The sequence below is a fragment of the Daucus carota genome, chromosome 6 (genome assembly GCF_001625215.2).
Source record: "Daucus carota subsp. sativus chromosome 6, DH1 v3.0, whole genome shotgun sequence".
In the NCBI taxonomy this organism is placed as follows: Eukaryota; Viridiplantae; Streptophyta; class Magnoliopsida; order Apiales; family Apiaceae; genus Daucus; species Daucus carota.
Genome location: NC_030386.2, coordinates 37,387,136 through 37,414,521, shown reverse-complemented (window position 1 = coordinate 37,414,521; position 27,386 = coordinate 37,387,136). Strand labels below are relative to the sequence as shown.

At 37.1% G+C, this 27,386-nt stretch overlaps 5 protein-coding genes across 7 annotated transcripts; 2 read left to right on the top strand and 3 right to left on the bottom strand.

The window, feature by feature from the left end:
* Positions 1-164: 164 nt before the first annotated feature.
* Positions 165-1,193, bottom strand: LOC108226324 (PTI1-like tyrosine-protein kinase At3g15890). The gene is made up of 2 exons (XM_017401266.2): positions 900-1,193; positions 165-800 (listed from the first exon to the last, which is right to left on the bottom strand). Exons 1-2 carry the CDS (start codon positions 1,136-1,138, stop codon positions 191-193), a joined length of 849 nt encoding a protein of 282 aa, XP_017256755.1. The 5' UTR covers positions 1,139-1,193; the 3' UTR covers positions 165-190.
* Positions 1,194-1,895: 702 nt separating this feature from the next.
* Positions 1,896-4,596, bottom strand: LOC108227397 (subtilisin-like protease SBT1.3). The gene has a single exon (XM_017402517.2). The coding sequence runs from the start codon at positions 4,385-4,387 to the stop codon at positions 2,075-2,077; it is 2,313 nt and encodes a 770-aa protein (XP_017258006.1). The 5' UTR covers positions 4,388-4,596; the 3' UTR covers positions 1,896-2,074.
* Positions 4,597-13,192: 8,596 nt separating this feature from the next.
* Positions 13,193-18,398, bottom strand: LOC108227398 (DEAD-box ATP-dependent RNA helicase 7). Its single transcript, XM_017402518.2, has 14 exons — positions 17,777-18,398; positions 16,869-17,003; positions 16,622-16,762; positions 16,391-16,502; positions 16,101-16,171; positions 15,833-15,987; positions 15,639-15,750; positions 15,341-15,442; positions 15,153-15,213; positions 14,897-15,065; positions 14,703-14,799; positions 14,526-14,620; positions 14,008-14,141; positions 13,193-13,717 (listed from the first exon to the last, which is right to left on the bottom strand). Exons 1-14 carry the CDS (start codon positions 18,260-18,262, stop codon positions 13,503-13,505), a joined length of 2,085 nt encoding a protein of 694 aa, XP_017258007.2. The 5' UTR covers positions 18,263-18,398; the 3' UTR covers positions 13,193-13,502.
* Positions 18,399-22,035: 3,637 nt separating this feature from the next.
* Positions 22,036-25,196, top strand: LOC108226323 (stress response protein NST1). Of its 3 annotated transcripts, none has more exons than XM_064080525.1 (12): positions 22,036-22,166; positions 22,264-22,324; positions 22,492-22,554; positions 22,657-22,766; positions 22,845-22,982; positions 23,460-23,594; positions 23,682-23,780; positions 23,867-23,978; positions 24,368-24,424; positions 24,575-24,643; positions 24,723-24,782; positions 24,909-25,196. In XM_064080525.1, exons 1-12 carry the CDS (start codon positions 22,077-22,079, stop codon positions 25,184-25,186), a joined length of 1,272 nt encoding a protein of 423 aa, XP_063936595.1. In that variant the 5' UTR covers positions 22,036-22,076; the 3' UTR covers positions 25,187-25,196. The 3 variants fall into 3 exon arrangements, with proteins under 3 accessions (XP_063936595.1, XP_063936596.1, XP_063936594.1); XM_064080526.1 differs by having other exon boundaries at positions 22,264-22,327; positions 22,657-22,757; XM_064080524.1 differs by having other exon boundaries at positions 22,264-22,327.
* Positions 25,197-25,451: 255 nt separating this feature from the next.
* LOC135147289 (uncharacterized) lies at positions 25,452-25,970 on the top strand. Its single transcript, XM_064080214.1, has one exon. The coding sequence runs from the start codon at positions 25,452-25,454 to the stop codon at positions 25,968-25,970; it is 519 nt and encodes a 172-aa protein (XP_063936284.1).
* The last annotated feature ends 1,416 nt before the right edge of the window (positions 25,971-27,386 follow it).

Genomic DNA, 27,386 nt, shown 5'->3' with positions numbered 1-27,386 from the left:
AGATCCGCCACTGATCACAGACCACGAGTGTTGGCTTTTTTAAGAGTTGTCTTATTTTACAATCCACTTCGAGTTCTCTTATTTTACAATCCACTTTTATAACCGTCTCTAATATTTATTTTTGGTATTGAATTTTTAAGAGTTCTCTTAAAAAAAGGGCTGGCCGCGCTTAACAAAAACCACTCCTTGATCATTCTTTCTTCAATTTTGGTGCCAGGTCTGTATCATCAGATCCGTCTTCACCAAACTCTTCATCTTCATTTCCATCAGCCATATTCCTCACTACTGTTATATCTTCTCTTGTAACAACATTGCCTCCTTTCAGCAATGCTACAACATCAATCATACTCGGGCGATTCTCTGGATCACTATCAGTACATCTCATTGCAATTATGACAAGGCTTTTCAACTGAGTGCAGTCATACTTACCCTTTAGCCTAGGATCAACAAGAAGCTCATAAGCACCTTTTTGTACCAATGGACTAGCCCATTGAACAATGTCGCGCTTAACTCCACCTGGAAGTTTTTCTATTGGCTTTCTAGCACTAATGATCTCAAGTAGCAGTATCCCAAAACTATAAACATCACAGCTTTTGGATACTTTACCCCACATCGCGTACTCTGGTGCTATATACCCTAGGGTCCCTTTGACTCTTGTAGTCAGGTGAGTGACACCCTCCGGGACAAATTTTGCAACACCAAAATCAGCAACTTTTGCTTGGAATTCAGAATCTAAAAGCACATTACTAGCACTTATGTTACGATGTATGATTTGAGGGTTCGCTTCATGGTGCAAGTACCTTCGACCAACAACATAAGTAGGAAGACATAACATAAGGCTGGTAAGTGGTAATGACTTAACAAGTTAAATAAACCAAAACAAGAGGGCATGTACTCACGAAATTCCTTCAGCCGCCCCAATGGCAATACTAATTCTCCGAGGCCAATCTAGCAGACAATCAGAAGCAAGCTGGCCATAGAGATGCGCGATCAAGCTCTGATTAGGCATATAATCAGACACTATAATCCTTTCATCTCCACCTATGCAAAAACCTCTTAGAAAAATTAAATTCCTGTGTCTAACTCTCCCAAGAATTTCGACTTGCACTGCAAATTTCATTTCTGCTAGTGAACTCATAGCTTTCAGCCGTTGAACTGATATCTGTACATAACAGTATAACACAATCCAGAAATTTAATATATTTAACAAAAATAAAAGTGCGAACACAACAAGTTCAAGTAATTTGAGGTATTAAAAGTTAAAAGGATCGCCTCAAGGCCTTCACAAGTTCGGCCCCAATAAACATTTTCATAATAACACTCTCGAATCTTGTTGTCATTATGGAAATTATTTGTCGCATATACAAGTTCTTTTAGGGTGTAATTCTTCCAAGAATAATCTTTTGACCTGCCGGGTTGTGCCCTGAAACAACAGAACAACAACAAGAACAATTGATTTATCGGATTGTTCACTGTAATGACTTAACAAAGGTATTAACATGCATGAAACCATGCGGCGTAACTCACTTGATATTTTGTTTTTCTTGATCATCTGGTATGCAACAACAATAATTCTTCAACATTTTTCAAGTGGAATCAAATTTCAGGTCTAGATGAGGGTGAACTCAAACATATGAACACTTGGGAGAGTGAAAATATTGTAAAATGGAACCAGCAAGAAGGCCAAAGATACGAATATGTGAAGGAGATTTCAATGCTCAAGTGAAAGAGGTGTCTAATGATCAAGACAGAAAGCAGCTTGGAGCTTTAGAAATGAATCTGGCTAATATAGTCTGTGTTAGTGATTGCTGATTAATTATTGATTTTATTGATATTTTTTATACTACCATCCCTCGTCGACTAGTAGTTGCTGGATTTAGCAACTTATAAGGCGATTCTTCTCTTTTTCAAGTAGCCATTTAATAAATTGTAAATGCTTTAAATCACCTTTGAAGACATTATGTCACTTCATCGCTAGAGTGATGAGCAACAGCACAAGTTTACAGAACAAATTTAACTGAGCAACAGCACAAGTTTACAAATTTAAATATACCAGAAATTTAACAGAACAAATTCAAGTTTGTATTGGTACCGGAGGCCTTGAAACCACAATTGGTGTTCTTACCTTGTGTACTTTATTCTTCCAGATCAAATGTCCAAACTCGGGTCCTGTTTGTCGTTTCTTACCAGAAATTGTAACTTTGTAAGATAGTTTCTGGTGTTTCTTGGTGAAATGCAAGGTTGCTGGCTCAACCTCAACAACTACACTTTTGAATGATGAAACGACAGCATGGTAATTTGAAACAGCTTTGCCGACATTGGTTACTGTCCTGTGAAGGGTCACCGCAGAATTGTTTCCTTTCTCAGGAAATGATACTGAGAGAGCTGGGTAGTTTAGATCCCCTAGACTGGCAAGTGTGTGGTGGCAAGTCCTGTTACCAAAGAGTTCCATGTCAGTTGAGCTTATTTGAGCACACAAGAATTCAAAGTAATCTTGTGGCCCGAGATCATAAATTAGTCCAGGGTTCAGAGCCTTCAGAGGGTTTATATGGCCAGCACCGTGGGCATAGGGAGTTGAAGCTGCACCTGTGGAAGCATCTGCCAGAGGATTGTATTTGTTATCATGGATATAAGCTGTAGTCATCATGGCGGATTTTATAGCAGCAGGACTCCAGTTCGGATGCCTTGACTTTATCAATGCAGCAATGCCACTCACATGTGGGCAGGACATGGAAGTTCCAGACAGGATATTAAAATCTACTATTCGTTTATCGGTTACCAAGCTTGATGGACCAAGTGAATGAGTCCAAGCAGCAAGTATGTTCACCCCTGGCGCCACTATATCGGGCTTGAGAACCTCTAGATTCAGGTAGTTAGGCCCTCTTGATGAAAATGCAGCCACCACAGGGGAAGGCCTTATTCCTACTCTGGTCCCCTGAAACGAAAGGGCTGCGGTAGGGTGTGAATTAGTCATAGCATATTTCTTAATTGCTGCCCCTTCCTTGTTACCAACAGCAATAGCAGGGAGCAGGTGAGAATCGGCTATCAAGTCTTCTCCGTGCTCATAAGTGTTGGCTAAGATCATTCCAATCCCACCCGCGTCTTTCACCACTTGGCCTATCTCAACTCGATTTGTAAGACCTCGATTGCATATCACTATCTTCCCCGAGACAATTTTTGGATTCAAGCTACCCTGCAAACACAATGCACTCGGATCCGAGATGCTGGAATTACTTCCTATGTACACCAGAGGATACTGCTTTCTCAGTGAACCATCCTTCCAGCCTTTGTAAAGTGAAGCTCCTGTAATTTTTCGACCAGTTCCAAGCGTTACAGCAGATGGAAAAACTCTATCCACTGTGCTGGCTCCCACTGTAGTCATCCATGGTGATACATTTGCTAGACTATCTGCATTAGGCCCACTATTCCCCGCGGAGCATGACACAAAAACTCCCCTCTCCATAGCCCCGAAAGTGGCTATGGACAGACTGTCGGTCTGATAAGCAAAGGTTGGAGCACCTAAAGAAAGAGACAGAACATCTACTCCATCTTTCACAGCTTTGTCAATTCCTTCAATAATATCAGAGGTGGAACATTTACCAGCCCAACAAACTTTATACACCGCGATTCTTGCACCAGGAGCCATTCCTCTGGCTGTCCCCTGAGCTTGGCCTAATAGGCTTGCACCGCGCACTGGAGCTCCAGCAACGGTTGCTGCTACGTGTGTGCCATGTCCGTCTTGATCACGTGGTGACTTATACACCTTCCGTTCATTAATCTTTCCAACGTCTGCCTCGTATCCATAGTAAAACATTCGGGCACCAACAATTTTTCTGTTGCAATGTGCCTTATCAAACCCGCGGCCTGTCTGACACGTGCCCTTCCAGTGACCCGGAACTGGTGGCAAGCCCCTGTCACTGAAGCTCTTGCTCTCAGGCCATATCCCGGTATCAATGACTCCAACTACAACATCATGGCCTGTTAAATTTCCTGATAGAACATCTGTGTTATCCGCGGATTCAAGTCCAAGAAAAAAAGGACTTCTTGTAGTGTGTAATTCATAAACAGACTCAGGATGGACAGCCTTAACAGCAGGATGTTGTTGAAGCCTCTGGACTTCATCTAAACTCAGCCTAGCAGCCACACCATGAAAAACAGTTTCGTAATTGTACATTATTCTCTCAGTGTCAATATTATCATCACCTTCAAGAGCCACTGATTGTATCACTGAGGCATACCATTCTACATGGGTACCGAACGTTTCAGGCTTTGCTGATCTGTTGATTTGGACAATGTAAGTCTTGGATGTTGGTATTTTTGTCGAAGATAAGACATTGGTGATGGCAAGATAGGTTGGTAACAAGAAAAATGCCCATCTTACAACCATTTTATTTGCTGTGAGACGAGTGGCATAAAAGGTTTTTGTATATGCTGCTTACTTGGTGAGGAAGATGAGCATGAGAAATTGAGAATGCATGTCTAAAAGCCGAAACTTAATAATTGTCAAATTAGAAGAGAAGACGGGCCTGTCACTGTGGTGTTGCATGTGCTGAAGATTGCATGTCGGTTGTTGCTATCTGCATCACTGCATGTATGAATCTCAGTGTATTGGGCTCGGTTGAATACCAGTGAAGCCTGCTTAAAATCAGAGATAAACCGCAAACTGACTTGCCACAAGTTAGTCTGAGCCTTTGAGATATTTTTTCAATGACTTAAATTTTTATAAAAGTTTATTAATAAAAGTTAATCATAAATCATAAAAACTCATAAATCACTTTTATTTTTATTATTTTTATTATTATATTGTAATAACCCATAAATTATTAATAAGTCAAAATTACCCACACAAACATTTTAAACCTTGAGTTTATCAATTAAATCACCTTAAATCATAAATCATAAACTCAGCCAAATTTATGGTTTGGTTTGTTTTCGTTGGAGAGAAGCTGGCCTGAAATTTTTTACTACTTCCTGTAAATCATATTTCTACAACTTCTTTTAAAAAAAATTTAGAAAAAATTGTAAAGTTAAATTACAGAACTATCATTTATAAAAGCATTTAAACAGGCGTAAAGTAGCGACCAACCGAGGACTGTATTATCGTCAGCTGAGCTGGATTACGGTTGGGACATCTATTCTATCTTGAGCAAATTGGGTCCCAGAAATCTGTTTCCTTTTTTGGAATTTAAGAGGAATTTGATTGCTAAAACCACATTCATGAGTAAGGGTATAAAAGTACAATTAGTATGTTACACATCAATATACTTATATAAAGGAGAAGCGAGGGGCGTGTAGGTGGCGCCTCTCACATCGCTCCGTTTTATTTTTCTAATTTTCTGGAATTTTTGGATGAAAAATATCAAAAATTAGAACTACCTTTTTTAGTTTCGGGTATATTAGAAGCAAGTTTCAGAATCTGATTTTGTTTCAGATTATTTATGGAATATAATAACTTGAAAGTTTTAATCTGATTTTGTTTCAGATTATTTAATTATGGGAAAGACAGATTATTTATGGAATATAATAGCTTGAAAATTTTAATCTGATTTTGTTCAGATTATTTAATTATGGGAAAGAGTAGCAAACAAATCTGTCTACACCTATAAATACCCGTATAGATCGTAGGATTTTGGATCATCTAAACACAACCTCCTCTCTCAATACCACAAACCTACCTGATAGTTCTCTTACTCGATTTTTAGAGGAGAAGCGATGGGCGTGTAGGTGGCGCCTCTCACATCGCTCCGTTCTATTTTTTTGAATTTTTTGGATGAAAAATATCAAAAATTAGAAATACCTTTCTCTCGCTCGATTTCTAACTCGGAGGTGTCGTTCTTCTGCAACGATAAGTGAAGGCTATTTATACAGTAAAGGTTGTTGCAAGCAAATGTAGTTATAGACCGTTATATTGGAGTCGACAAATCCAAACACGGGAAAAGAATACAGTCTTTACATGATATTGATGGTTGATGTCAATAAATTAACTATTAGTGATGTATGTTTGTTGGTTATTCTTTTATAATTTGTTTTGTTCATCTGACATGTTTGTTGTTGTTAAATTTTATATTATTTACTTTGTATATATGAAAAAATTATTCATGCATTATCTGTTTGCTCCGTTCAAGCAATTTTAAGAGGGTAGTTATATTTAAGTTAAATGTTTTTGTGCACAATCAATCCAAAAAAATTGGAGGAAGGTGACAATGTAAGAACATGATTACTTTTCAAAAAAAAAAAACAAATAAAATTAAGATTCGTCATGCTTTAAAATTGTTAATTACGTGTATAAATTTATTTTCATTTTTTCACCATGAATTATAGTCCAATTTTGCAATTTTATATATTAGTATTGATATTACATCAAAATTTTTATAATATAATTTTTTTTATCCTACAAATATTAACTTTGAAACATTAATATACTTTTTATAGATAGTCATAAAATTATTTTATTCTACAAATATTAATATTGAATTATTAATATAATTTTTATATGCCGCCGCAACGCGCGGCTTCTCAACTAGTTATATTAAATGCCAAATGAATTGTAGATTTATTTGTTGTAATCTTCATTACTTTTCACAGAAATCATGTTTGTCTTGTGTTATATACGAAATTGCGAGGGCTTATTAAATGGGCCGAGCCCACAGAAGAAGGTCTATTTGGGCCAGGAAAGTCGAGATTAATCCAGCCTCATGGTGACCCTGTCAAAAGATAGGGCGCGCCCTATCTTTAGGCGCGCCCACTTGCTGAGGAAAGTTCATTTTATCATAATTCCGAAGGGCAGTGAGAGATGCTTTGTGTTTAGGGGGACGCCCTTGAGCATAAGTAAATCTCATTGTTGTATGAAGAAGACCCTACCTTGTAGTCTAGGGAGTTGTCCTCCTTGGGAGGTAGAGGATAGAGACGAAGACATTCTGGGAGGTCCTATCTCTGTAGTCTGGCGGGTTGTCCCTGTCGGGGAGTAGGAGAGTGCCCTTGCATTTGGGGTAAGCCTAAGGGGCTAGGCCTCATCGTATTGGGTCCCTTCCAGGAGGAAGATTCTAGAAGGGGAGGCCCAGCCCACATGGGTCTCTTGGGAGAAAGAACTACGTAACGGCTTGATCCCCTATAAATAGGGGTACGTAGGCAGATTGTAGGCATCGATCATTCTTGAGAGCTATTCCAGTTAGCGATCTCGAACCCTTTGCTTACAATTGCAGCCACCCTCATAACAAACAATCAACCATCTCCTACATTCTCGCCAACAGAATCTTGATCCACACCGCGAACCTCATCTTTGTTAACCTACCAGTTTTCTCCGTTAACAAATTGGCGCTAGAAGGAGGGGATAGTTCAAGATTTTCCATCGAGGAGAAAGATGTCGAATCACGGCGAGACAACACCCGGTGGGAACCAACCCCCCGATCCTAGATCGGGGATAGGCGATAACCCTCCCGTCGACAATACGCCGATCGGGAACGCCTCCCAAGATAGAGCAATCATCATAACAGACGGGGAGTCTGGTGTTATGAGACGCCCCATCTCCAGCTCGCCGCCGGTCTTCATGAGCAACGAGGAGTTACTTAAGGAGTTGCATTATTTGAGAAACGAGGCGAGAGAACAGCAAGCGCTCAGAGAGCGAGTCGCTCAACTGGAGTCCCTTGTTCCCGGAACACATCGTTCTGGGAAGCAGCCCTTTGAAGAGGAAAGTCAGTCAGGCCATCGTGATGATAGAAGGCCTGTGATTATTCCACGAAACTTATTCGCGTCAGGCGGCCAGACTACCGCCGGAGGAGAGGGCGTCAGGGACGGAGGAAGACCCCCGCAAGATAGACGAGCGACCGCACATCTGGAGGAGGCCAGTCGAGATGTTAACGCTCTGGCGGAAAGATACCGAGGAAGAGTCAGTAGGGCGGATCTTTTAGCCCTGATCAAAGATCTTGAAAGCAGACCTGAATATGCGAATACCGGGTCAAGAACGGCAGGCACGGGTCGAGAAGGACATAGGAAGGAGATTCCGCATGGATCGGACTCAAGAAGCTATGACAGATCGCAAGAACAAGAACCCCGTGGTTTGGGAGGAAGATCGGAGCGAGACCCGATCGTGCTTGAAGGACGGCAGAGTCAGGGAGGAACGCGTGAGCATGCGACGTCTCCGGGCAATGGAAAGACTCATCATCAGGTTCTTTTCCTGTCTCCTCTTTGTAAATTATCGTAAAAGTTATATTATATTTCGTTCTGATAGTAGTAGGATATGTAATAATGAATGGTTAGGCAAATCCTGATCAGACCATTGCCGATCCGCACATTCAAGCCTCGTCTCAGGCCAATACTCATGCCAATCCGCATATTCAAGCCTCATCTCAGGCCAATGCGCCCCCATCTGCTCAGACTCACGCCAATCAATCCAATCCTTTCGCCACGGCAAGTGACTTCATGCCTACCGGAACACTACCATCGATGACTCAGTCACAGCCAAACGTTCAGACCATTCCAGGCATCGGAGCCATTGATGTCAACAGCCTAAGGAAACTTCTGGCACACTTCGATGGAAGCCAAACGTCTCTTTCAAGCCAAGCCCTATCACCATTCTCTGCGGAAGTGATAGAGGCTCCGTTGCCAGCCAATTACAGAAACACCACCTCTGATTTAAAGTTTCATGGCAACTCAGATGCTGTAGAGTTTCTTGGAAGGTTCAATGTTGAGATGGGTGTTTACCAGATACCGGATCCTGTCAGGTGTAGACTTCTTGCGGCAACATTCAGAGACAGCGCCTACCAATGGTTCCGGAAATTGGAACCAGCATCCATCACTTCTTGGACAAGCATGCAGACCATGTTCTTGACTCAGTTCCAGGCAACCGTCAAATACGCTCCACCAGTCACCACTCTGGCGAATATCAAACAAAAGGAGGGAGAGACTCTTCATGCCTACTTCAAACGTTTCAATGCAGAGTCATCCAATGTTCGGGGGGCAACTGATGAGACACTGAAGAGTTTCTTGGTGGCTGGGCTTCGAGTGGGAACTGATTTTTGGAAGCATTTGCAAGGCAATGATCCCAAGTCCTTGGCAGATTTATATGCAAGGGCTGAGGCGTACAAAAATGTTGAACAGTCATTGGCTGAGAGTCGAAAGAATGAGAGGAGCCCGGGTAAGGCCCGACAGAAGAGAAGGGACCGGTCCCCAAGTCCAGAACAAAGGGGGAGGCGACGAAGCCCCAACCGGGTCAACACCATGTATAGAAGGAATTATACACCTCCTCGAGACCATGAAGAAAGGGAAGATTGTTTTCTCTCAACTAAAAGATAAGGAAAGGAAATTGAGAACGGGAGAAATAAGATGTACAGACAAAAAATATAAGGCGCAATTAAAAGAGAAAAAACTTACTGGGCTTGGTATTGAACTGAGTCCTGATTCTTTCCTCAGGCCAAGCATAAAAGAAGGGTTCCTTCCATTTTTTATCATGGCTAGTCTTTCCTTCTGACCAGCCTGTGGAATTATGGGTTTTCCATACCACCAGGTAAAAGTATCCACAACTAGACGCGCCCAGTCGGAAGAAATAACTCAAATCTTCCATGGTGGGTGCACGGTTGTTGTGGTCACGGTACAACATATACAAAGCGATGGCCAACTTCCAACTGTTAGGAGATAGTTGAATTGGGGCGATGTCATACCACTCGATGATTGCTCTAAAGTAGGGGTGAAGTGGGGGACCAACGCCAAGCTTTATTAATTTAGGAGTAAGCACCATCCGTGGGATACGCAACCTAGGATTATAATCAAAGATGTGGGGTCTCATCCATGGATGAGGGCGCGCCCAGATACACCCTTTATCATAATACCTTAAGCACCACTCAATCTCCGCTTTAGAGGCTGTGGAAGATAATCCTACACAGGCTAACTTTCCTGCCTTCTTACGCTTCTTAGCTTTCAGAGCTTCACGGACTTCCCCTTCCTCATCCCAATCAAAGTCCAATTCAATGTCAGTTATTTGGGGATGAGCATAAGGATTAGGAGAAGGAGCTGGGGAAGGAGGGCGCGCCTCATCTAGGAGGTTCTCTCCGTCTATAGCATTATAAAAGTTTCTAGCCTCTTCCTCAGCTGCGGCCTCCTCAGAGTCTTCTTCACTTTCGTCACCATCATCTTTTAATTGGGCCTCCTCATGTTCATCTGATTGTTCGTTCTCAGATTCCAGAACACGACTCTTCTTAGAGAAATCACGGAGCTCTCGTTCATCTTGATCTAACAGTTCATTTATATCAGTTTGAGGAGTTCCTTGTAATTCAGGGGAAGAGGCTCCACTTTCCGTCATAGGTCGAAGAGGTAATGAACGTAAAGGAGTAGGTGAAAGAGGACCTGGCGCGCCCAAGATAGCCAGCTGCAAAAGAAAAGGAACAGATTGTGACAACTGGGCGCGCCAAGATAAAGAAAATAGGGGAAGAAAACATCTGTTGAATGAATGTCTTAAAAGAAGTGAAGCATAAGGAAAGAGAAGAAGGAAGGATGAATAGAAAACACAGGAAAGCTTTAACCTTTAGCCGCAACAATACAAACAGAGACTATGCATAGGCACAAGACAGAGGTGATCAAGGAAGAAAAGATAATAATAGCTAAAGATAATGGGCGCGCCTAGAGATAGGGCGCGCCAGGAGGAGAAAAGGGGGAGCTTGTTAAAACAGAAAGATCTAATCCTATAACATAAATCTATATAATAAAAAGATAATGGGTGCATACTATCACTACAGGGCGCGTCTAGTCTACTTCAAGCAATCAGGATATCACGAACAGATATTCAAAATCAAAGAATATTGAAGCAAGATCAAATACATATACATACATATATATACAAAAAACATACGAAGAACAGCAAAGCAAATGAAGAGTCACATGCTTGAATCTGCTAAAATACTCGGCGAAATAAGAAGATGCAGGTATGAGAAGATACCTTATGAAGAGAGGAACACTGGGCTGGTCTCGAAATTTGAAATGGAGCACGGATGCGACCTGAAAAGCTCGATGAAGGTCGACGGCGACGGGAGACGGTTATAGAGTAAAAGAAAGTGAGAAGAAAATGAAGAAGTAAAAAAGAAGACCCGTATTTATACCTAGGTTAAAATAAAGAATTAAAATAAAGGAAAAATGACGCGATCGTGGGATACAGCTGTATACAAGGGTTTCAACGGTCGTGAACCTAAGGCGCGCCTAGAAAGGTCAAAGACAGTTGCTGTAAGAAGGTGAAAGTTTTAAAGATCTCGTCGATATTTTCAATACCACCAAGATCTGGGGGGTAGTTGTTATATACGAAATTGCGAGGGCTTATTAAATGGGCCGAGCCCACAGAAGAAGGTCTACTTGGGCCAGGAAAGTCGAGATTAATCCAGCCTCATGGTGACCCTGTCAAAAGATAGGGCGCGCCCTATCTTTAGGCGCGCCCACTTGCTGAGGAAAGTTCATTTTATCATAATTCCGAAGGGCAGTGAGAGATGCTTTGTGTTTAGGGGGACGCCCTTGAGCATAAGTAAATCTCATTGTTGTATGAAGAAGACCCTACCTTGTAGTCTAGGGAGTTGTCCTCCTTGGGAGGTAGAGGATAGAGACGAAGACATTCTGGGAGGTCCTATCTCTGTAGTCTGGCGGGTTGTCCCTGTCGGGGAGTAGGAGAGTGCCCTTGCATTTGGGGTAAGCCTAAGGGGCTAGGCCTCATCGTATTGGGTCCCTTCCAGGAGGAAGATTCTAGAAGGGGAGGCCCAGCCCACATGGGTCTCTTGGGAGAAAGAACTACGTAACGGCTTGATCCCCTATAAATAGGGGTACGTAGGCAGATTGTAGGCATCGATCATTCTTGAGAGCTATTCCAGTTAGCGATCTCGAACCCTTTGCTTACAATTGCAGCCACCCTCATAACAAACAATCAACCATCTCCTACATTCTCGCCAACAGAATCTTGATCCACACCGCGAACCTCATCTTTGTTAACCTACCAGTTTTCTCCGTTAACATCTTGAATAACTCAAGTTAATCTGCTTGGTTTTTGTTTGTGAAATGAGTTTGCAGTGTTTTGCATGATTCAGTAAATAATTTTTAAACATTATATCGTGTCCCTTGTGGTTCCTTGTGTAGTGGTTTGTGTTTTAGCCATGGATGTGCTAACAATTGCAATCTATTACTAGCAGCCTCCATTATTGGGGACCAAGAATGCCGCTAAAGATAGGTGTAACTATTTTAAGTTTTGTCTTATAATATAATCTGTTTGATAAAAATGGCATAAATACTATTTTCCAAATTGAAGTGTTGGTAAGAGACATACCTCAACCTCAAGCTAGCCCAATGTCCATTTTTAATGAGTGTGGTCCGTAATAATTGATTACAAGTTGGAGTATATGTTTAGGGGAAAATTTATTTGATGGTAAAAAATTTTAAATTCGCTGAAAGATATGATAATTCTCCACAATTTCAAAAAATCAAAATTCTAGGTTATTATTATTCAGGAATAAAATCGCTCACACTATATTTAATCATATACTGTATATGTCATGGACTGGACTTTCTATAAAATGTAAATAAAATAAAAGTGTCAAATTGAGAAAAAGTGAGGATTACGATAGATCGTTTAATATAAAAATATATAAAACATTTTAAAAAAGAAAGGGTAAAAAAAATACTACTGTACTAAACAACGGAATAGTAAAATTGCAGAGGCAGGGATACAAGGATAGATTACATTGGGCCAGAATTACCCTCTTCTCCACTTGGCCCAAGGCAGACTCAGACTAAGGGTTGGCAAAACAAGGTTATTGGTGAAGTCCGGATCAAAGGCCAATGGAGCTTCTGCACTAAACTGCAATGAAATTTAAATTTAGATGCAGAGGGCCAGAAGCCAAGGATGACTGGGAAAGTACAACGGACTTTGAATTTGAGGCAAAAAATCAGGCTGGGTTTAAGAAGTTAAAGCTGTTAACAATGCTGTTCAGGAAGTGGAAATTGTTAACAGTGCTGATGGGAACATGAACACTTCCGATATCAACAGCAAATATTCAAGCCTTATTGCAAAACAATCAAGGGCTGCGATAATCTAATTGGGAATGTTGCTCAAAACTCATTTGTATTTGCAGATACAGGTTGATACAATGGCAAGAACTGTAAAGGGAGTGTGAAGAGTAGAAATAACACTAATAGAGTTTATGCATTCAAGGAAACCAAAAAATGTACATTAGGGCAAAAAAATGTCATTTGTCATTTCAGTTACAGATCTGATTACACAAGTATCATGAAGTCAACAAAGCAATTTTATGGAAAACAATAAACAAAAAAAACTTATCAAGTTGTCTTTAATAGAAGCACTCTAGCTCCTATATTTGCTCGTACACGAGTTAATGAATGATACATACCTTAATTATCACAAAACTGATATATGCCCCTTGGGCAGTTGGGCAGATAACCTAATTATAACATAGCAGATCTACTGCCTCCAACAGAAACATTTTGCTGTTTCTAGCAGAGTCTCCCCTCCAACAGACACTTCACCATCTGCTGTTTCTACCGCCACCTCTCCCTCGAGAAAATCTGTCATTTCTTCTATCATTAAACCCACCACCTCTTCCTCCTGAGAACCTGCCTCCACCAAAACCACCACGTCCCCCTCCGAATCTTCCCCCCCTTTGGGACCGATCCTTCTCTTGCAACTCTGGCAGTTCTTTCACCACAGTTAAACTCACACCAGCAGCATTTTCTTGACCTGAAATGACTCGCAAAAAGAAATTACAAGTAAATTAAAGAATTGGAGATGTAGATGATGCATGTATTTTTTTTAATATTATATCTTTGTAGTGGGTAAGTCGGGCATAATATTAAAAGGTTGCAGTCGTTTGACGAGGAAGGACACTTGCTTTATAATGAAGTGCATAAGTGACTATTAATAATACCCGCAAGAAATGTGTCCAAATCAAACTAACTTTATAATCAAGAACGAGAAAATGACCATCTCTACCAATTCCCTGATTTAACTAGATAATATTAGTGACATACCAGCAAGAAATATGTCCAAATCTTCTGCAGACACGTCAAATACAGCTCCTCTCCCATCGGCTGTAAGAGCAAGGCCCTTGACGGTATCAACTTTCTGTTCTGGTAAGAACTGCCGCAAGATACTAAAAGCAACACTGGAGCAACAAAAAAGAGCAACTAACAGTTAGAATGTGAACGAGTTTGTTGATGTAACAACTATATACTTGTTTCACTATCCAGAACACGGGATTGTAATATATGGTACAAGATCATCTAAAATCTCATAGTGGATAGTCCTCGACTTTTCTCTTCAACTGAGTAAATCAGAACACTCCAACATAAACTTGGGAAGCAAATAACCAAAATTATACTCTATACAAAGGTCATAGGATGTATCAGCATATATTAGAAAATCCCTACGGCACACAGGAGCCTATAATGTCAACTTAAAAATGTGCATATTCTCATTAATAATGTTATATATCAGAACAACTTGAACAGTGCTGAGAAGTATGATTAAGATGCACAAAGACACTCACGATGGTGTGTAAATGGGCCTTCCAGCCTCAAGAAGTACTGTAGTGAAGTTCTCCATGGAAGTGAGAAGTGACCTGCTCTTGATCTCAGTATAACCCTGTAAACGCAGATACAGCTATTATAGTAATATCACAAATTAATATTATTTGACTGTAGATAACAAAAAGAACAGAACTCACGGTGGTTTTGGCAAGTGCCTTTGCCAGAAGTTCTACTGGTGACAGACCAGATGTACTCAACAACTCCTCCGCAGCAGACTTGAAGACCGGAATTACACTGCAGATCTTGTTGTGTTAATTTTTTTGTCGTGAAAGAATATGAGAAAAGATTGCTTGAAGAGAACACACACACACAAACACACACACATATGTACCTATCAGAGATTTCGTTGATTGCTTCTACAGCTTCTAAACCAGCAGCTGTAGCAATATCAGTAGGCTGAGGAGCAGCCAAATGCTCGAACTTCACGCCGGATTCTCTTTCTATCCGGGAAAAGTTTGACCTCCTTGGATCATAAAGCATAACAGCAACACCCGTTTTCCCTACAGAGAACAAAACCCAGATATGTAAAACATAAAGACTTGAACACTGGAAGCAACATATTCCAATATTATACATTAGAGAATCACCTGCTCTACCCGTCCGTCCAGATCGGTGAATATATGCTTCTACATCACGAGGTGGTTCACACTAGAGCGTAGATGTAAACCATTAGTCATACATAGGTAACAAACTAACATTCACACACACACACACAAAAAAAAACCATAAGTCATACATAGAAAAAAACAAGTTAAAACACAAAAAAATGGCACACCTGAATGATCAACTGTACATCGTTGATATCTAGTCCCCGTGCTGCCACATTGGTGGCCACCAAAGCCATAAATTTACCTGATCTGAATCCCTTTAGTGTAACCTGACAGAATAATGCATAATTTAGACACAAAACTATAATGTGCTCCTTATTTACACAAGTGGAGATCAAGACAACTCTGACCAATGTTTAATAGAAAATAAGTTCAAATAAACAACAAACACAATATTATAAACAACTACGAGAGAAGATATAGAAATTACACCAAGAAAACCTTGGCTCTTTATTTATACTGTACCTCACGTGTGGCCTGTTGAATGTCCCCATGCAAAGCACGTGCTCCGGGTAATATGCCAGCTAGCTGGGAAGCATCGTCTTTAGTTTCCGTAAAAATTATTGTCCGGCCCCCACTAAAATAAAAGATACCAGGTGATAAGCAGATGGGAGATATATCATGATTCGTAAACAAGTTCCATGGTCTAAAAAATGAACCTGCTATAACAACGAATAATATCTGGAATAAGCTGTACTCTGGCAGAACTTGAGCAGGGAATGACAATGTGTCTTACACTTGCACTAGCCTTCATTTTTTCATTACCAACAAGATCTGCAGTTTTCTTATCTGGCTTCAAAAACCTTGTAGCAATCTAAAATTAAAAGGAGAATGTCAGAACTAAGTTTAAGTAGATCCTGATGTAATTTTTGGAGTTTGGACATGGCAACAATATATATAGATACGGTGACCAATTAAAATCCGAACCTGCTTCACCCAAATTGGCAATGTCGCGCTAAATAGTAGTGTTTGAACTTTCTTTGTGTCTTCTACTTTACCTACATAATTTTAAAGAAAGGGTTAATAACACAATAATTCATTATAAGGTCACATAGCCCATCTACCATAAGGCAGAAAATCAAAAATATATTATTAACAAATATTATGTCACATATATGTGATACTATGATTACCTGATAGCATAAGCAATAGTACAAAATTAATAATAATAATAATAATAATAATAATAATAATAATGCATAAGCTTCTCTCGTTACCTAGAATATATTCAACATCTTCAACAAAACCCATCCTCAGCATTTCATCAGCTTCGTCAAGGACACGAAACTTTAATGAACTAAAATCAACATTTCCCCTTTCAATGTGATCCTGTACAAAAAAATTGATAAAAAGAAAAAAAGTTTCAAGAGCAAAGTAGTGATAAATAATACCTACTTCACAAGCGAAATTGCCATGTATTACTAAGGTTCCACAAATTAAAAACATACCTTTATACGACCAGGTGTTCCCACGACTATATCAACCCCTCTCTTCAGCTGTATTTGCTGATTGTTGTAGGGTGCTCCACCATACAGACAGACTGAATTTAGCCCCAAAGACCCACCATACACTTCGAAATCTGCAGCAACCTACCATAAGAGAAAAGGGTAAATACAAATTGAACCCACAAAATATGAGTTAAAATATGGTCCAGTAAAATTAGAAGTTCTGTGGAACCGTATCCACACAAAATACCTGTGTTGACAACTCCCTTGTGGGTAATAGCACGAGTACACTTGGAGATCTCCCATAACCAGTCTTTCGAGATGTTTTTAAGGCTCCGTTTGTTAAGGACTCCAATATGGGTAACACAAACGCCAAGGTTTTACCCTAAAAAATGGAAAGAAAATGAAGCCAGACAGCCCCATTGGCATAAGTGAAAAAAGATCAACCAGTATAAACCCCAAAAAATTAAACTTGAAAATTACTCAAGTTATATAGAATATATATCAATGCTCTGTCTCACTTCAAAACAACATCCAGAGGCTGTGAAGTGTACTTTAAAAATTGTTTTTTCTACACCTTAGTCTTTACTATACATTCTTTTCATAACAAACCACTAAATTTAGAGTTCTAGAAAATTGATTCTTGAGAACATCAGACTACTCACAAAGTCAATTTAATCCCACAAAATTTAAATCTTATATATCCATGCGAAGATAGCAAAATGCAGCCTAACAAATTCTTTACTCAATCACTGTTAAACCTAAGTAATTGGTGCCCATCGACTGGTGCAAGATTCTAAAAATTGCCAAAATCAAACTAAATGTTACTTCTTATGACAATAAAGTTGATCCTTATTTTACAACACTTCATTACTACATTAAATAATAATAATAATAATAATAATAATAATAAATGAAGAAACTAATCTGGTGAAACTACAAAGCCCGACTGGAATAATCTTGGTGAGAGGAGACGATTAAAGTTCAACTATCGTCCTCCAAGTTTCAACCACCACAAAACAATTTAACTTTGCACCCGATAGGCAATAACTCACAAACCAAACCTCCAATTTCGGGCAAATTTGCACACAAATTCATGCTAAACTACAAATACAAGAAATAAATGCTATCAAATAGTATCAATAAAAGTATAATTACCTGACCAGTCCGAGCTCTCCCAACTAAATCAGTCCCATCAAGAATCGTATCAAACGTCATCGCCTGAATTGGAAACAACGCCTCAATCCCATTCTCCCTCAACTTATTCCTCAACGGCTCCGAAATCCTAAAATTCGCCACCGCATTCGGATTCTCCTCCTTCACCTCCTCCTCCACCTTCATCTTCTTCACCTTCTTCCTACTCTTCTCCTCCCCCGAGCTCACATCACTCCTATCCTCCTCCTCATCCTCAATCACCTTCCGCTTCTTCTCCTTCTTCTCCTTCTTCTTGCTCTTCTCCTCCGAATCATCGAACACAAACTCCTCGGAATCAGAATCGCTCTTCTTGCTCTTCTTCTTCTTCTCCTTCTTCACGCTCTTGTTCTCGATAGGAGAGTCTGTTTCCATGGCGTCTTTCATCTTCTTCTTCTTCTCTTTCTTGAGAATCTCAGGCGACATGTTGCCGGAGAGTGCTAGAGAAGGCATAAAGATAGTTATGAAAGGTTAGGTTATGTGTGTATAATTAGGTTAACGGTTACTCCTGCGGCAGTGAATTTGCAGCAGCAGGAGACAGAGGAAGAGAACGAGTTTAGGGTTTGTGATTTTATAGTGTCTTCGCTTTTTGAGCTGGAAGCGTGAGATTGATTTTGCGCCGTTGGATGCTCCAGCCTTGTGTCATTGCCGTAGAAGTCGGTGGCAAAATATCTTTGGTGTCGCTTGGGAGCAAGTACTCCATCAAAATATATTGAGAATATCAAATCAAAATATATTGAGAATAGGTTAGTAGAAGCAATTATTTTAAATAATATTGATTTTATTTATATTTTATATGTGTTTGGCTTTTTTAACCAAGAAAATTAGGGAAATATTGATTTTTTTATATGCGTTTCGAAATTTTTCCTTAGAAAAAATTTGGTAGAATATTTAAGCTGCCCACATTATAAAATTTGCTGCAACTCTAAAAATCTATTAGCATGTTAAGGGGCCATCTGGCTATACTTAAAAAAAGTGATTTATTACTTTAACTAAAGAAGTGGATTATAAGTGAAAAGTTGATTTGAACTTATAAGTTTTTAAAAGTGTTTGAATACCCGTGACTTATAAATTACAAAAAAGCTCGAAATCAAAAAAACCCTAATTTCCGAACAGGGTCATAAACAATTTTATCGAAATACAAATTTTAAATTAAATAATTTTTAGTTAATATTAATTTATATTATGGTCTTTATAGCTAATTTCAAGGTATGACATACATTATTCCTTCTTATATGATTTTAGAGATCTGATGTGTATTTTAATGCAGAAGAATGAAAAACTAAAAATATTATACATCCTCCGTCCCACTCAATTTTTTACATTGGATTTGGCCATGTATAAAGTAGTGGAAAAGATAAAAAAAAAGGCAGGTGGAGTGGTGGGACCTATTGATATTTGATATATAAAAAAGAGATAATGCAGTAAAAGTAATGTGTAAAGAAGAAAAAGTGGGAAAGTGGTGAAACCCATTAACTATTTTAGGAAAATTTTGTAATGTGAATAAATGAGTGAGACGGCTTAAAAAGAAAACTGTAAAGAATCTGATGGGACAGAGGAGTATTCCGCTCATTTTCTTTATCATATTGGAATACGTGTAAAAGTGATCAAACGTGAAATTTAAGATTGAAAAAATATATTCGAAGATAAATTTTTTGTTAATTTCTCCCTTTAAATGACAACTTCTTACAAGGAAAAAAAAGAATTTGTAAATTTAAATTTAAATGTAAATATATTGATAGAGTGATGTTAGGTATCCTAGATTTGGTTCTTTTTTTTATTATGGGTATATAGAGGCTCTATTAGTATTAATACGAGTGCAACTAAAATTCAAACTATTTTTTGGCATATTTAGTATTTTCCTTGTTAATAAGTAACATCAGTCATCATACTTTATCATTGATCTCGTATGAGTTCAAATGAGAAATCGAGTTGTGGTGGTAGAGAGTTGAGGTGCCATTTTTAATTTTTAATATAATGTGTTTGGTAGAATATTGAAATGAGCATGTAAGTAATTTACTTTTTTTCAAGTGATTATTTATAATTTATTCAAATACCTAGTATAGATTTTCCCATCCACAAGATGTGATACTTCAGTTAGCATTGCTAACATCGGGTATCATATTTGGGTGTTTGGGCAGATTATATTACAAAAAATTATATGTTATTTAATATAAACGAGTACAAGATTGCTCATGACTGGAATCATATATTACCCAAACTCAATTTTATCAAATCTGGATCATATTCAAAACAGACATGAGATATGTATCATTGTTTTAGGAGAATATAAGCCTAGAAACCATTAACAACCCTACTCCACATCACCTTGACAACCATGCTATATTTTTTTCTAAATGATCTTGAATTTTGTATTAAATCCTCTTGATAATTAATATTATGTTAACATCCGTTTTAAGAAAATATATATGTTAAAGTTTTGAGATATTTAATTGAGAATTCCTCCACTTTTAATTTGAGATATATGTAGAAAATTGTAAGAGTGCAATTCGCCATTCCTCCACTGCAGTTGCCTTGTCACATACTTAATCTTCATTTTAACACTTTAAAAGTGTGCATGCTATCCTTTTAGAACAACACTTTTTTATCTGAGCATGATAACATTAGGTCCTTCAAATTTTAACTTCTGGTTTAAATTGGTTTATATATTCACTTATATGATATAGATTTCTGTGTTTAGATTTCTTGACTGGAGAATCACTGTAGTTTGCATGTTCTGATGATTATGCTTTTGTTTGAATGGCTCGATTTCTACCTGGAGATGATTACTTCCTTTTTTGTTTGGTAACTTTTTGAAATTCTTGGTTTTGCTGATTGGTAACTTTGAGTCCCCTATACAATAAAATGATGTTGAGGATTTGTGTAATCTGTTTCTTTATGTGACACCCTTTTGTCTTTTAAATTCACTTATATGATATAGATTTCTGTGTTTAGATTTTTTGACTGGAGAATCACTGTAGTTTGCATGTTCTGATGATTATGCTTTTGTTTGAATGCCTCAGTTTCTACCTGGAGATGATTTCTTCCTTTTTTGTTTGGTAACTTTTTGAAATTCTTGGTTTTGCTGATTGGTAACTTTGAGTCCCCTATACAATAAAATAATGTGGAGGATTTGTGTAATCTGTTTCTTTATGTGACACCCTTTTGTCTTTTAACTGAATTTCCCATGAGGTAGTGTCAGAACAAAAAAGAGATTCAAACTTGGAGAAGTGAAAAAACTAATCTTTAGCTATGGAGTCTTATTTGTAAGATTCTGATGCCTTCTGTTAGCCTTTTCTACCAGGTGTGCATCTTAATTACCTGTTCAATCCGGTTATCAGGGCTAAAATGACTCTCAACTGCATCAATCAATAGATTGGTCAGTTCGGAAAAAAAATAAAAAAATTAATAAACAGGTCACTCAATACTCATTAAAAGCTATAAAAGCAGAGAACCAATTTGGATTACCACCAAAATAAAGTCAAATTTCTAAATGAAATCATAGCTGAAAGGAATAACTGTGTCTTTGAATATTGACTTTCAACGACTAAAAGTGTGACTATCTGATCCACCTATATAACATATTATTCAGCTGACTCCAACCACAGAAATGTTGTCCCTATTACACTTGTCTTGACAGAGTTGCCTATCAGCTACTACAACACTAAGCGATAATAATATTCAATCAAGAAGCAACTCACTTTTTAAATACCAGCTGATCATATTATCTTATTAGATTAACTGGAATAAGTGCAGCATATAATTCTGCTTATTTGATGTAGGCAAAGGAAGATACATGTAGAACCAAGATCATAGCTACCATGGTTATGATCATAATCATTTGTTAGACAACTAAACATACAAAAACTGAAGGAACAAATAATAAGCCATTCAAGCTTGAAAACTACTTACACATTGTAAAACACAATGGACTAATCAACACCACAAACTCACCAAACCTCATAGGTGCAGTCAAATTAAGCAATTATATAGGTATAAAAATGACAAGTTCATGGGTTCAGATCCTTAAACCTCTTAAGCAATTAGTTCTGCGTAATTTAATTTATTTCATTCAATAATATGGTTTTGTTTCGGAGCACAAAGGATAAAATAAACAAAATGTTGTTTTAGCTCAAGCCTTGCAAACAGGTTACATCTTACAACATGTATGTTTTCCACTAATTGATAGATAGCAAGACATGATTAGCATATTATTGTATTTACTAATTTTTTTCGAAGATAAGCTTATGATTTACTTTTTTGCTATATGCTTATCAGGTTGATGGAGCGCGATGAGGAGCGTTGGAAAAAGTTCAAAGAAGATCAAAGGAAACGTTTACGAGATATTGAAGAACAGGTATTGTGTATTAATATGTACAAATTTTAACTTTGACAAATGAAGTTGCTTGCTGCTTTTGAAGCATGACGTTAGGAATTTTTTGAATGTACTGAAGAGTGTCCCGGAGATGACAGATTTGGAAATTTTGGCTGGCAAACGCAGGATTAAGTTGCAAGGTGGTTTGTATTTGTAAATATTTTATTTAGATTACTTTTAAAAGTTGAATTTGTGAATAGAAACTAATTATTTGGTCATTATTTGCCCACCTATTAAATGTTTAAACATATTATACAATATTTGTTTAATCTCTTTGATTTGTAATATTAGAAATTTGTTTAAATAGGAAGCGGACAAGATGTATTCAAGAGCTACTCACATTTGGTTGGTGATCATAACCCATTGACACGTATGTTCATCTATAATAATTTCTGCAATATTTTAAATTTTGTGCTGAGGTTGAGGTTATACAATTAAAATGGTGTTAATAATTTCTATGTTGACATTATAGTTGTGCCTGTAATGTCTGAAACTTCGGAAAAGACGGCGTCTGAAATTAGCAAGAAATTGGACCAACACACCCAAAAACCAAGGGCAAGATACAAAGCACAAGTATTAAATGTTTTCTTCGTTCATCTTAGAAGATGAGAATTTCTGCCTTTACATGATGCTAACCTTTTCATTTTATATTATAATCAGAAAAAGGCTGCTGAAAAGGACGATTTGAATTTGGACACAAGTTTGTCAACCTCTGAGGCTTTAAGAAAGATTGAGGCTGAAGCTAGGGAGAAACGGGACGAACGCAACAAGAAACGAAGGGCGAAATACAAAGCACAAGTATGAAATGTTGTGTTCTTTCATCTTAAAACATTGGCATTTTTACTTTTACGTGATAATAACGTTTTGATTTTATATTAAAATTAAAAAGAGGTTTGCAAACATGATGCTTTGGATTTGGACTTTGAAATTTTTAGACTTTTTGCTTTTTAATTTAATAAAAGAAGCTAATCCAAAAATTTACATATCTTCAAGAATTTTAATGGTAAACAAAAAGTTAAAATCTTTATTTTCAGTTTTTGTAGAATAAATGTAAGTGTAAAATTTGTATTGATAAAAGGTAAAATCAAAAATATATCTTAATTATAAAACCAATACTTCTATAAGTTTGAAATTTGCAAGAAACTGGACCAGCACACCCAGAATCCAAGGGCAAGATACAGAGGACAAGTATTAAATGTTTTGTTCCTTCATCTTAGAAGATGAGCATTTTTGCCTTTACATGATGCTAACCTTTTGATTTTATATTATAATTAGAAAAAGGCTGCCGAAAACGATTTGAATTTGGACACAAGTTTGTCAAACTCTGAGGCTTTAAGAAAGATTGAGGCTGAAGCTAGGGAGAAACGGGATGAACGCAACAACAAACGAAGGGAGAAATACAAAGCACAAGTATGAAATATTGTGTTCCTTCATCTTAAAACATTAACATTTTTGCCTTTACGTGATGATAACCTTTTGATTTTATATTATAATTAGAAAGAGGCTTGCAAAAAGGATGGTTTGAATATGGACTTTGAAGCTAGGGAGAAACGGGATCAACTCAACCAGAAACGAAGGGCCAGATACAAAGCACAGGTATAAAATACTCTGTACCTTAATCTTAAATCATGAAATTTTTTCCTTACTATTATGCTGACCTTTTAATTTTACATTATGATTAGAAAGAGGCCACTTTGAAAAAGATTGAGTTAGAAGCTAAGGAGAAACATGATCACCTCAACCAGAAGCGATTGGAAGTGAAGAAGAAGAAAAGGCGTTCACGATACCAAAATGGTACTCCCTCCGTCTCAATTTATAGGTCCATTTATAGTTGAGTTTCAAAAAAATCACAATAAATATAGGGATTTAGTGCATTGAGAAATGAGAATAATGTTGAGTTTCAAAAAAATCACAATTAATATGTAGATAAATTTGTATTGAAAAAAGATAGGGACAAGTATTTTGGGACAATTTTTTTTCCAAACTGGACCTATAAATTGAGACGGAGGGAGTACCTTTATTTGTGAGGGTTTTAGGGTGCAATGCATGTTGTTATGTTTTGTTAGAACATTTGTTTGTTTATAGAAAATATAAATTTCGTGTAATTGTTGAGTAATTGATGTTTTGTAAGTAAAAATGTAAATTATCTAACATGATAATGATTTTACAATTGCAATATATAGGTGATGCCGAGAAAAGAGAAGAACGTAGGAACAAACGACAACAGGTGTATCGCAATGGTATAATTCTGTTTTCCTTTTTCACTTCAGGTTATATTATATGTCAAGCAAGTAGTTTTGATGATCGAAATGTTTACTTGAAATTTCTTTAGTTAACATATGTCATTATCTTGAAAATTGCTCTTATGCAAGCATTAATAAACTATGCAGAAAATGAAGAACAAAATATGAAATGTGATGCTTCTAAAGTAATTGTCAGGACTCCTGAAAAGTTTGCAGGTAGTTTGTGCAATCTTAATATTTAAATGATAATTATGCGGCAATTTTTGTTTTTTGATGCATATCTATTTTATTGCAGCTTTACCGACATTGAGTAAAAGGATGAGGAGCAAGATAAAATTAAACAAGGAAAAATTCGGTAATCTTAAATTTGAGCATTAACTAATTTCTAATATAATAGAATGCTTATGGCATGTTTCAAAAATGCAATAAATTCACACGTTCATCAAACATGTTTTTGATTTTAATATATTTATAAATGCAGCATCGAGCAATTCAATACTTGATATAGGATGTGCCGATAAAATCTGTTGTCACTGTGGGGCTTTGATGTGGAGGTTTGAGCAAACAGAGAAGGAATGCCAGTTGAAATCAGATAAGTTTTCTTTGTGTTGTGGCAATGGAAAGGTACGCTTGCCACTATTACGAGAGACTCCCTTTGAGATGAAAACATTACTAGATCGGAGTAATCCTAAAAGAACTATATTCCAAAATAACATCCGGATGTACAACAACGCATTCGGGTCAAATGTTTTGAGATAAGCTTAGAGTTGTACCAGCAAAAATGCCCTGGAGTCAAATTTTTTTTTATTAAAAAAACCAGTTTAGAGCTTTATTCATAACATGGCTTGCTCTGTGGTTCCAGTTTTCTATATTATTCCTTTTGTTTGTTCAAATTTTTGTTCACTGCTATTCCATATATATATTAGACTACTATAATTTAACTTCAATTCAATTGTTTGCAGGCCAGTCCAAAATATATCGAAGTGTGGATTCAGTTTGTAAAAGCACAGTTAACTATGAATCAATGGAAAGCATGTACACACCAGAATATTTGAATTCTTTAAGAATTGCAGGAGTACCAAATCATCAACTCGAGCTCAAAATTGGAGCTCCAATTGTTCTGTTAAGGAATTTGGCTCCTAGCAAGGGATTGTGCAACGGAACACGGTTGATTGTCACTCAGTTATGTGCCCGAGTTATAGAAGCTGTCATAGTTACCGGAAATCATATTGGTGAGAAGGCTTTCATCCCACGAATTTGTATGAGGCCGTCAGACACAACACTGCCTTTTACACTGAAAAGAGTTCAATTTCCCGTATCCCTCTGTTATGCAATGACGATAAACAAAAGCCAAGGACAAACACTAAAATATGTTGGCTTATATTTGCCAAGACCGGTTTTCAGCCATGGACAGTTCTATGTGGCGATATCGAGAGTAACAACACCATTGGGGTTGCATATAGTGTGCGAAAATGAAACCCACCCAATTGTTGGCATGACAAAAAATGTTGTTTACCATGAGGTTTTTGCCAACTTGGGATGATGTAAACAAATTAACTTGATTTTCTTGGGGATTGCCCGGATTCATTATTACGTCTTGCTAATATTATCTACTCATGTGAATTAATATTAGGACTACTACAAATATCAGATTATTAGATTATTATATATATCAGTTGGATTCTTTTACACCAGTAGTTGAAATAACTTCAAGATAGCCTATGATTTCTACAATACATACAGTCTTTGTTTTTTTTTTTTCTTTCTTTGTTGTTTTGGAGGACTAATGGAGTACTGCAGCTGTTGAGGGTTGGTTCGTATTGTTATTTCATCTGGTCTAGCTATTCTTATATTCTTTTTTGAGTGTGACCAATGAAATAGTATATAAGTTACAGGAGAAGAACCATATTTGTGGGATGCGACTAGAGATTGTGTCAATGATACCCCTTTTCTGAAGAAGTGTGGTATAGGAATAGCACTTGCTCATGCACCAGCAGCACAATAGGAATTTGGGGAAAACAATCTCACTGGACTAATACCCGTGGACTTCAGTAATCTAAGAACTGTTATGGAGATGTAAGACAGTTTTAAGCAACAGGTGTATTGTTATAGTAGATGTTAATTTATGACCTCAACTCTAGAGCATGACAATGTTGAACACTTTAATGGCACTGTGGATAATGGCATTATGAACGAGGCTGTGAGCCGTGCGTCAGAGATTTGGCCCTGGGGACATCATGTTCCAACACTGTCCAAGTGATGTGAACTGTGATTTTCATTGTTCGGATGTTAGACTTTCCTAAGTTTTTTTTTTAATTACCTTTCCAATCACAAAACCTTACATATTTTATATTAATTAAATTACATAACACTAAAAACAGACTACCTCACCCATTCGACTTTTGTTTGAAAATTTGACCACCAATTCCAAACCAATCACCGACAAAAATCCAGTTCTTAATTTTAAATCTTAAAATTAAAAATTAACCTTTAAATATATAATTTTAAATATCTTTTTTTAACAAGAAACTTCATATAACTTTTTATAACTTTAACAAAAATGTCAAAAATAACAATTTCTTCTTCAACAAGAAGTAAAATATCGACATTAATAAATAATTAAAGTTATAATCCTAATATCTTTAAAATTTAATTTTACTTTAATTTTCTAATATGTTCCAAATTTATACTTCAACTAAAACTCAAATTCATTAAATAGAATTATAATCAAAGTTATAATCCTGATAGTTTTAATATAAGTCAAATTCATCAAATAAAATTAAATTATAATTAAATCCTAATAAATTGAATTTTGATTAAATTATATTAACCTACTTAATTATTTTCCTTCAAATTTAGCTTTTATGATATTATATATTTTATAAATTGTTAGTATAAATGATAAAAAAAAATTATTATCTATTTCTATATGCTTTTTCTATATTAATATGAATATGTT